This window comes from Mercenaria mercenaria, chromosome 5 (assembly GCF_021730395.1).
Source record: "Mercenaria mercenaria strain notata chromosome 5, MADL_Memer_1, whole genome shotgun sequence".
NCBI classification, from domain to species: Eukaryota; Metazoa; Mollusca; class Bivalvia; order Venerida; family Veneridae; genus Mercenaria; species Mercenaria mercenaria.
Genome location: NC_069365.1, coordinates 35,241,557 through 35,253,085, shown reverse-complemented (window position 1 = coordinate 35,253,085; position 11,529 = coordinate 35,241,557). Strand labels below are relative to the sequence as shown.

Here is an 11,529-nt window from a genome sequence, read left to right as displayed (position 1 = left end):
TATCGGGTGCGACGTGAATTTATTTTAAGTTTTACTCAGGCTAAAGAACAAATTTATATCATTTATATAATGATTACAAGTGTAGTATGTGTATGTAATAAAGAAATCATTAGATTTGCATCGAGAAACATGTACTCGTTCTTTCGCGGAAGAATATTGCGCTCCTAAAGTCGCGCTGAACTCGTGCATATTTCTCGATACAAATCTAATAATCTATAATTACTTGCTCATTTTATGTTGCTTATTTGCATCCTGTGCTTTAAATATTATAATTAAGATGTGAGCACGCAATAGTATAAGTCAACTCTGTGCCACCGTACATATTGCTTTCATTTTGACTAAGATATCTTGGGAAAACCGTCTAATGGAAAAACGAGATCAAATAAACTACTACACACTTTGAACAAATTCACATTTAGACTTGCTGGCATGTTTTACTCAAATATAATTAATGTGTTTAGTCGCAATACTTCGATTAATGTCAGTAACGCTTGCCTGTGTCTTCGTTTAGAGCTGTAACATCATCGGTTAGAGTGAGGAACATGATATTAGATACATATTGAGTGTTTTTGGATAAAGCAGTTGCAGAAATATATTTCTGAGATTAAAACTGGCACTGCATTTAATTTATTATTGACTGTCCATAACCATTGTTTATGAAAACGTGTAATATAAATTTTTATTCTGGAAAAATAGCAAAATACTTCTATTTACTCAATAAAAGACGAATGCTTTTAAAATTTAAATGTTTTAATCAATTTGTGCGATTACTTTTAGAATCTGAATACATGTGTAACAAGACGTCGTTGAGATGTTGTCACATGATATCGTTGAGACATGACTCACGTTGGAACGTACGTCTCACGGAGTGTGTCTGTGTTGTTTTAACGCTCCCTATTTAGTGGTAATTGGCAAGTTTTATTACAGGTCCAATAAAAAGGATATTAACGTGATACATAAAACATTTCATTATTTCGATCAGATTTAATTTGATAAGCTGACAGTCTAGAAATGGGTTTCATGTAAAATAATTTTTAATTTTATATACAATAATTGATTTGTACAATCATTCATGAAAACGTCATAAAAATTATCTCTGTATTAAATCAACACACTTTATAAACATTTTTCGTGACAGATCGTTTTTGTTGTTTTTATCCTTTTCCCCTATCTTATGTTTATCTGTCATCATGATATTGTTTAGTTTTCATGAAATCCCTTATTATTGTTGCGAAAGTGTAAGTTTCAGGTATTGAATTAAAAATCAATTCTTTTTTAAATGCGGATATTGTATTTACATTACAAAAACATTCTTGTGCATCAAAATCCTCCGGACATAATTTTTACCTTTACTAAATAAAAATTCTACATGCAAATAGTAACCTTTCGTTCCTTATTTTAATTTTATTTATAGTCAGTATCACAACGTGGTCGCAACGAAGACGCCATTTCATACAGACATGTGTTATTTGATGACACACCTGATTTCTTTTTGTCTGTTTTACCTTTTTGTACTGTAATTGATCCAAGGGCTACGGAAGAGCATTAGTGCCAGGTGTATGTTATTTATTAACTCGAAATTTCGAGTTACTAACTCGAAATTTCTAGTTAATATCTCGAAATTTCTAGTTACGTATCTCGAAATTTCGAAATACTAAGTCGAAATTTAGTATCTCGAAATTTCGAGTTACTAACTACACTAGTTTACGTTGATGTATAGGTCCTGGCCAGGATTAGGTACCTGGTGTATCCATCGGGTAGCCCTACACGTGGGTTATTGCAGAATGACCCGAGATAGACTTTGCTCTACATGTATGTAGGTTATTTGCTGGTCGTGTTAGAATTAAGAACCATAACAATGTCCGACACCTACAGTCCAGAAGGTCATATCTTTCTCATATTGGACTAGAATCCAAAATATCCATATCTTTTTCGTATTGGACGGGACAACTCTTCCTAAATGCAAGAAGTCGATCGGAATTACTTCCCTTGTGAGCAGACACAGATTAAAATAAGAACGAAATATATAAGTGTGAGCATTCGTTTTGTAAGTTAGATAATTTCTTATCCAATGATCATGATGAACAGTTGTTTTCATTTTTTCGGTGCCGCCGTTTGTTTTCACTGAATATGCAAATTAAGCAAGTCTCCCTGGACCAATGAAAACTCGCCTTATTGTGTTTGGAAAAAACGGGTGGGAAAGCCGGTAAAAAAATCACATGTTATGTCTGTGCCGATTAGTCGAAACATAAAATTCCCCGGTATTTCAGGTTCATATTTCCATATGCAAAATAGTGTTTGGTTCACATGCAAGCTATTTCTTCTTCTTTTTTTAAAGTTCTGAATCTAATACAAGAGATTAAAGGTGTGTGTTGCTCATTTATTGTTAGAATTCTGCCTTAACTGATCGGCAAAAATATTGTTTAAATTATTTTTGGCCACGGTCGAAACACGAAAACCTCGTGACCTGACATAAAATGACACAACAATAAACACAACAAAAGCGTTGATAATTTGAGGCCAGTCTGCTAAAATAACATAAAAGCGCACCAGAGTATTGTGTTGTGACTTTTCAACTGCATAGAAAATCAAGGCTTTATTGTAAAGACACAACTGAAGAAGTGGGCCTCAAATCCTAACAGTAAATATCACGCCTGCACAGGGCGGGCAAGTAAAGCATGTATAAGTAGCACTGTGTTTTTTTTTTAAATATACCAAACTGATGTCTTTAATGTAAATGCGCCGTTTATCTTTTTTTAAAGATATTTCTTGTTTGCGCCTTTTTGGTACAATACTAATTGTATTGAACGAGTACACAGCAGAGTTAACCCATATTTGGACGAGGCGAATAACCATAATATCTACGTTGTTTCAGTCGTGCATTCGGGTGTCCGTATCTGGAGTATGTGTTGCACGCGCCATACCGTATTGAGACGGTGTGTTTGTACTACACGTGCAATACTGTATTGTGGTGGTGTGTTTGTGCTGCACGTGCAATGCTGTGTTCTGACGGAGTTCTGATGGAGGGTCTGTCCTCATGGCCCCTGCAATAATGTACTGTGCCAGTGTGTCTGTGCTGCACGTGCAGTACTGTGTTGTGACGGGGTATAATTGCTGTTTGATCGTAACAACATGATATGATCACATTTTAATGTACTTTTATTGTTGTATATATTACATTAGGATATAAAACAAAAGTCTTAATGTGACAAATGAAATAACCCATATGAAAACAGTGGACGGTTTTGTAAGACCTTTCAATTTCTAATTCATGACAATTGTGTTCATCAAAGATTCAATTCTATACTGCCCGGGGACTGGAAAAATGCCTACCAATTGAAAACACAAACACATCAACTCGATAGATTGCGTCAGTGCGTACATTCAATATAACTTGGAACTAACGAAATTTCCCTCGATACTTTTGTTACCAGCTTTTAAATGAAACTAAACGTACATGTATAAAATACTTCATACACTTAAAAAGACATGTTGTTAATGGCATACAAACATTTCAACAAAATTGATTAGATTGCGAATTCAGTTATGAGGAAGGTAAATCGTAATCTAAATACCAGGGAACATTAGCCTATAGTTATATATTTGCGAACTAAACGAAGTGTTTTAATCTAGTTTAATTTTTCTTATGGTCAACTAAATGTTTGTCTAAATTTCGGAGAAATTTTATAAATCTGCTGTTTGTATTGTTAAAGATATTGCCAAGAATATTGAAGAGGTGTTTGAAATTTCAATTAGTATATATACACGTACATGTGCATATATAGAACAAGAAATATCTTTAAAAATGATGGTCGGGGAATTGAAATAAGGATAGAAGTTTATGAATTTTTCATCTAACATTTTTCAAATTGCTAAACTAAACACCGCACTTTAACAATTTAAATGGTTCTATTTTAATTTTTCGCAAAGGTTTCGTAGGGTTGCAATTTTGTTTCGTTTATCCTTAGGCGAATAATTACAGCAGTAGTTTGATGAAGATTCATGATGCGAGGTCATTAAACGTGTTTATATTTTTAGCCAAATTGGCCCCTATCCCCATTTGTAACAAAATAGCAGGAGACCTTACGATATTGTTACACATCGAGTTTGATAAAAATCAATTACATTTTAGTGGTTAATACGAAGAAAGGCATATCTACTTTTAGCTATAGTGGTCCCTAATAGGGCCCAAGTTCCTATAAAAATCAATTTGGAAGAGGACCTTATAATGATGATCCAGACAAAGTATGACAAAGATCCACCAAGCTGTTCATGAGATCATGAGACGCTGTATAAAGGCATTTCTAGTTTTAGCTCTAGCAGCCCCTAAAAGGGGTCAAATGTCCCAGCTGAACAAAGTTGGCTACAAATCAAATTTGATTAGAATACATGAGAAAAAAATCAATTAAAGGATTTTTTTATTTATTATTTTTATTTATTTCTAAAACAGGCCAACTGATCCCGCTTTAACAAAAGCATATTCGCTATTCACGAATCTTTGGACAATGACGTCACACCTATAAAAAAGTGAAGGTCAAGCAAATCATACAATTGTAATTATTTCAATATTTCTGTTTCATAAGCAAAGTTTGACCATAGTCATATCACATAGATAAACTGTATGCAGCGTACCTTCATTTCAGTGTAATGAGATTCAGTCATTATATAGCATATATATAATAAAACAGATTTCAACTGAGTTCAATATTTGCATACCATACTAAAGAAAAATATTCATATATAATAAATCAGTTAAATAATTTATAAAAAGGAAACAAGTACTCATTTTAATATGCAATCTGAATAAGTCACAGAAGCAATAAACCTTTTCATATACAGACGACAATTGTAACAAGGAAAATCTTTTAAAAAGCACTTCTCTACATAAAAGACTCTTATCACACCCTTATTCATGTGATACGCAGACCGTATTCAGCTCTTTCTTTAATTCGACATATGTTGGTATTTGAACAGGTTTTTATCATATTTATTAAACTTACTTATCATTTTGAGATATATCAATATTCTTGCTAAATAAACTTAGCCAATGTTAGCTTTAAAACTGTGAACAGCGTCGTTTAGGATAAACGCTTTGTCTACATTTCACTCAGCGTAGCACAATCAACAGAGTGAAAGAAATTGACACTCTCGTCCAATCAGGCAGAGTGTTACATAAATCTTCCATTTTGATCAATTTTCTATAAAGCGTTATCAAGTAGTTTGATTTGCAAACTGAAGTCACGTGGCATAGGAAACGAAAACGAATTTAGACGGCGTTCGCCGAAAAACATGGTATTGAAAGTTTAAGTGAGTAAAATCATATGTTTCTGTGGTTTTCTTGGCATTGCAATATCGAATTTCTTCTAATCGTCATCCGATGGAATATCATTCTGCTTTTAATAGTATATTCATAGGCACACCGTAATTATAACGAACAGCACACATTTCAAATTCAGTTAACTCTTATATATTTCCCCATTTTAAGTTTAAGTTATACCCAACATGTGTCGAAATAACGTACATCTGTTTGATTTTACTGTAATTATGGACGCTTCTACGAAAGTGTCCATGGAAGTTTATGACTGTATGTTTTCAAACTACTGTTTACTGAACTAGAACTGTGTAAAGTCCTCCGGATTTTCGTACGCGCCTTTCCATTCCGGTGATGCCATGGAGTCTGCAAGTTGTCCATTCGTTGCCATTTGCACGTCGTTACTTACTGAATATGGTTCCCCGGTCTTTCTTTGTCGGCGTTTTGCTTCCATTTCCGGTGTAACATACTGATAGTGGCAGACGAGACAAATGGTTAATATCTTAACGAAAAATGCCATTGATGCTATGATAGCCACGTTGATTTGGCTTTTGTATTTGTCCAGCATGTTGTGATATTTTGCCTCATGGATATTCAGTCCGTATATCGTTTGACCCCTGGCAAGTCCTTGGTTATCGTAGACTTTACAAAAGTACACCCCATGTACATTCGGATGGATCTTTTTTATCAAAAGTTCAAAGCCGTTTACATTGTCTTTGCTTATTACTTCGTACTCTGTGTCGTTATAAAGGTTTGGTAGAATCCTTTGATCCGGTGTTTGCCAGGTTACATAGTCCGTTTGACTGACATTAAGACCTGAAATATGACACTGAAACCGGAAGGATTCATCCGAGTACCACTGATAAGCCCAGTCCTCCGTGTTAGACAAACCTTCCATTGATGCAGCAAAGCCGATACATATCCAACACATCGTAGCCCAGATAATCATCTTGTTGAGACCTATAAAATACGCAAAAAACCGTTAATGTTACTGTATTTCACTGACTCAGACTTCGAATCTCCTTACAAACACGAACAAAGCATTTCCCCTAAATATCGTATGTGACGAAGAAATACACATAATAAAACTTTCCCTAACATTTTAAAGAGCCCAAAGAAAAAGATGTGAGTATTCAAGAGGTATTTGAAGTGCTAAATCGTTGAAAAAAAGGTGAATATCTCTAATTGTCTATATTGTCAAAATGGTAAAATTTTCATTTAGAGGATTGTATTATATCCACCCAGTTTCACTAAAACAGAATATTCATTCAAAGAATACCTTAACTACACACACGTTAACAACCATATCGTCACATTAGGACGTGATGTGATATTCTTATCAAGATAAAAGTTAAAAGTTTGTGATGTCGTCTGTTTTGGTTTTCTATTCTGTATCTGCTGCTTATCTGCATTTTTCCATATGACATATCACCATGCAGACTATCACCAAAAACGACTTTGGTTTAAGAGAGAGAGAGAGAGAGAGAGAGAGAGAGAGAGCTTATTTCCTGCAGCAATGAATAAGATTATTTCCTACCGTAATGGATAGCAATAAATATACATGAATATACATGTAGTCATCAGGAAAGTTAATTGATGCTTTGTGTAAACAACAGCTGTCGCAGTGCGCTCGACTATTTCGATGCTGAATAGTGAAACTAGGCACATCTGAAGAAGCTGGAGCTGTCACTGGAGTGTTTAATGACTCCAACGTGGATGTATTATTGTATGATAGCTTGAGTCTGTGTCAAAAGTATTAAGTTATAAGAGAGATGAGGATCGCGTGTATCTAAACAGTAAATATTAATTATAATTTTTAGCAAAAAGGGGATAATTCATGAAAAATTAATGCAACAGTGATGTCCCTTGTGTCATGTTGAATCAAATTCATTTTGTAAACACTTGAGATATAGTGAAACTGCATCAAAATTAACCTTTCATTCTAAGTAAAAGGGCCATAATTCATAAAATATTGGTACCAGAGTTGTGGACATTGTGTCATATGATGTGGGTGATAAGTTGGAACAATATTTTAAGTTTGAATCAATTCCATTCAGTAATAACTGAGTTAGAGTGAAAGTGCATCAAAACTTTAACCTGAAATTGTAAGTAAAAATGGGTGATAATTCATGAAATAATGGTGCAAGAGTTATGGCCCTTGTGTCATATGATGTGAGTGATGATGTTGAACAACTACATTAAGTTTGAATCAAATTCAATTAGTAATAACTGAGATAGAGTGAAAGTGCACCAAAAAATTAATCTGAAATTCTAAGTAAAAGGGGGAATAATTCACGAAGTACCGGGACAAAAGTTATGGCTCTTGTGTCAAATGATGTAAGAGATGATGTTGAACAGCTATTTTAAGTTTGAATCAAATCCACTCGGTAATAATTGAGATAAAGTGAAAGTGCACCAAAATTTTAACCTGAAATTCTTAGTGAAAAGTGGGGGATAATTCATGAAATATTGGTGCCAGCATTATGACCTTTGTGCCATATTATGTGGGTGATGATGTTGAACAACTATTTTAAGTTTGAATCGAATTCATTTGGTAATAACTGAGAATGAGTGAAAGTGCACCAAAACTTTATCCTGAAATTATAAGTAGAAGGGGGATAATTCATAAAATATTGGTGCTTGTGCCATATGATGTGGGTGATGATGAGGAACAAATATTCTAACTTTGAAGTCAATCCATCAAGTAATTACAAAGTTAAAGTGAAAGTGCATCTAAACTTTAACCGAAGTGCGGACGCGGAAGGAAGCCGACGCCGACGCCTGGTCGAGTAGGATAGCTCTCCATACTTCGTATAGTCGGGGTTAAAATACATGAATTACAATATAAAAACATTTCATAAAATATAATACAAAGAACAGTTAAGGGTCTGCAAAACAGTATAATAAATGCACTCTCAGAATGTTGACCGAACCGACACTACCTAAACAGCCCGTCAACGATACATTCCATAGAAGAGCTACTGTTACTATATTACTAAATTGTTATACAAAAGGAGTATTGGACTTTCGGCTGGCTGTTACTGCCGTCGATTGCAACGTAAAATTTCATATGAAGGACTTGGACTGAAAGCTCCTCATCTAAATGTACAATTAGCAATATATAAGGTCAAACTATACAGAAGGTAAATATATCTACACATTCAAATAATAAACAAATAATAAATAATTAGGCCTTTCAATAAGTACCCATGGATTTTAGAACAGCTTTCACAGATACCCTTAGGACACCGGGCACGTTTCTGACAACACAAAAAATGACGTCACACGACATTCGCTGTTTTCGAAAGTAAAGAAAATGAAAGTAGACAGGTTAAACTTGAAAAGGAAAGTCGCATTTGCTTTGGTCGATATCTGAGGGTCACGCGCAGGAGTCATCCCGTCTAAATGTATGCGAATTTACTCCTTCTTTTTTTCTCTAATAGGGAGTCAATTGTCAGCATTTTCTAACGATTTGAAAATACCTGGGCTCGGCTTTAGCACGACATGTCAGCTTTTCGTCTACGAACAAATATTTGAACTCGGAATGACAACAAAAATCCCATCCGGGTTTGTTACGGAGCAAGGGTATATGGCGAATTTTACTAATTCGTCAAATCGTTCAAAAGGTCCTTTTTAATGTTGTTTGAAAGTATCAGTATATGCCTCGGGTGTAAAATATTTCCTTATTTGAGAGCTGTAGACCTAGACATTTCAAAAATATTTTCAAAATGAATTTCGTGTCATAAATGTTAACTCTACGGACGCGTGTAAGGGCCATCTGACGCTAATACAGCTCTCTGATAGTGGCATATCTTGCGGCCCAACCCATTTGTAAATATTACATCTTAGCATACACTTTGAGGAAGTTCACATGGAAGCTTTTGAGAAGGGTAGGCTGTTGTATAAATTTTACTTACTCGTACCACTCAAGTAACCGACCAATCAAAAGTTGGGCCCTGGAATACTTTTTTTTCCCTGCACATTGAGCGCTGTAATGTAAAGCAAAGAACCAGTAAACCCTACCACGCCATGGTGTTTACAGAGTTCAGCTCTTCAACAGGGAAGATATGATTGGTCTACTAACTAATACCGTTTAAATGGGTTATCAAGTATAGAGTCAGTGTCTACTCTACCCTAGAGCTTCCATGTGAACTTACCCATAGAGTCTACTAATGAAATACTAAAAATATTGATGAAATGTAATTCATATTTCCATTTTATTTATTTTTCACTGCAGTGAAAAATATTTTCTGTATTTTCATTGGTTTTCCATATTACGTTAGTATTCTTGGGCAGTGACGTTTGTAGACCTACCATTTGAAGTGACAAAAATGTAACAATCTGACAAAAGTACATTTCTTACTATGCTACGCATAGAATCTGAAGACGAGCTATTGATAGCCTCATTCTGATGACCCTGCCGCTAGCCAGTAAGAGCTTAACTTATTTTGCAAATCTATATTTAGCCTGGATTTTCATGTTTACTATTCATATGAAGTAAAGTGTCAGATAGCCGGTTAGCTCAGTCGGTAGGGCACTTGCTCTGTAAGCGAAGTGTCTCGAGCCCCAGTCTGACTGCACATTTTTCTTACTCTGACATTCGAACAAGTCGTCTGATTGGTTCAAATGATAACAGATTTGCGAAAATAAAAATAGCAATATTGGAAATCCAAAATATACAGAAGACGAATGTGAATGGATCATTCTCAGATCGTCGTTTAGAAGATCAAGTACTTTAGTCAGATTGAAAAATGTATATGGATAGTAAAGCAAACTATTTCAAGTCAAAATATAGAATTTAAAATGATCGCAGCTCGCCTATTGTACATTTTATCCGGTATTTGAACAAGTACGCGATATTTAACCTTCCGCGAAGGGACATTACTCGGGAGAATGTGAAACGCCAGAAAAGAAAACCACATCAACATGTTGTACGCAACTCGTACAACTACACTTTCATATTTAATGTCTTTGCGGTTGATGTAAAGGAACCGTTTTTTTGTTTATTCCTAAAATAAGACTAAATTTCGGCTGTACGGAAAATGCATTGTTGGTGTTGTCGCTCATTTACAGTGTAAACAAACGACGTTTTAAATCATTTGTGTAGATCTATACAATAAACAGAAAATTCAGAAGTTTCAAGTCGGTAGGGCACTTGTTCTGTAAACGAGGTGCATGGATATGGTTTTTATTTTCATTTCGACGTACGAAAAAGAAAAAAAACATTGTGAAATACCACTCGATGAAAATAAAAAATATATTCATGGAAAAAAAATGAATATCCTTATTGTTGTTACATGTATATGCATTGTAATATTAACAATGGATTATTATTAAAAGCATGTTACGTCCAGATGATGATGAAATCTAAAGGCAAATATTGGATTTTTAAAGATTTTTACACCCCATCCCCCCCACCCCCCGAGGAAAGAAAGAAAACACACACAAAAAATAAAACTGAATGTGAGTAATCCAAAATCCCATAATGTCATATTCCTGTTTCAGACAAGTTAAGAAAAAGAGTTATGTGCCTAAAGCATAAAATTAAAAAAGATACTTGCTTTCGATGTCTATTAATGACATAAAAAGAACGCTATGAAGAAAATAATGCCTCTTTAAATAGAACTTTAACAAACACGTTATCATATAACAAGTCATGTAAAGAATTCATTTCACTTTACCTTTCTTATTTTATTTCTATCCAAAACTATAAAAAAGATAATCAACTACTGGTCGTTGTCTCTTCTGTCTTCGCGTGACTTCTGTTTCAGGTGTAAACAGAAAAAAACAGGCTTACATCGCATTTTTTTAACCAATGAATGCAATGATTTCTGCGGCTTATTTGGATATATGTTATCATTACGGATGTAAGGATAACAGACCAAAGGAGATATAAATATATCAAATATACAGCTATTAAAAAATAAACATTTTAATTAAACTAGTAAATACAATTGCGATGCTAATGAAAAAGCTGCAGTCCGTCTAGTAAATGGTAACTTAAATATACTGTTTGTCAAAAATACTTTAACTAGGACAAAACTCGGTGATTGCAAATTTTGTCAGTGGTATTAAATCAGTCTCCATACACATGACAGATAGCAGACAACTTATTCAATTATGCTTAACTTGATTAAGAATGTTATATTTCTTGGCACCTGGGAACTCTGTTTGAGATTAACTGAAGTTCTTTTTGTTGTTACATAACCTTTGTCCAG

The 11,529-nt window shown here is 34.4% G+C and overlaps 1 protein-coding gene across 1 annotated transcript; it reads right to left on the bottom strand.

Moving 5' to 3' along the window:
- Positions 1-5,380: 5,380 nt before the first annotated feature.
- LOC123556788 (uncharacterized) lies at positions 5,381-11,131 on the bottom strand. The gene is made up of 2 exons (XM_045347764.2): positions 10,993-11,131; positions 5,381-6,271 (listed from the first exon to the last, which is right to left on the bottom strand). Exon 2 carries the CDS (start codon positions 6,258-6,260, stop codon positions 5,613-5,615), a length of 648 nt encoding a protein of 215 aa, XP_045203699.1. The 5' UTR covers positions 6,261-6,271; positions 10,993-11,131; the 3' UTR covers positions 5,381-5,612.
- Positions 11,132-11,529: the final 398 nt, after the last annotated feature.

Coding starts and splice junctions, on each gene's coding strand:
- LOC123556788 (XM_045347764.2), bottom strand. CDS start 6,260: ATGATTATCTGGGCTACGATGTGTTGGATATGTATCGGCTTTGCTGCA.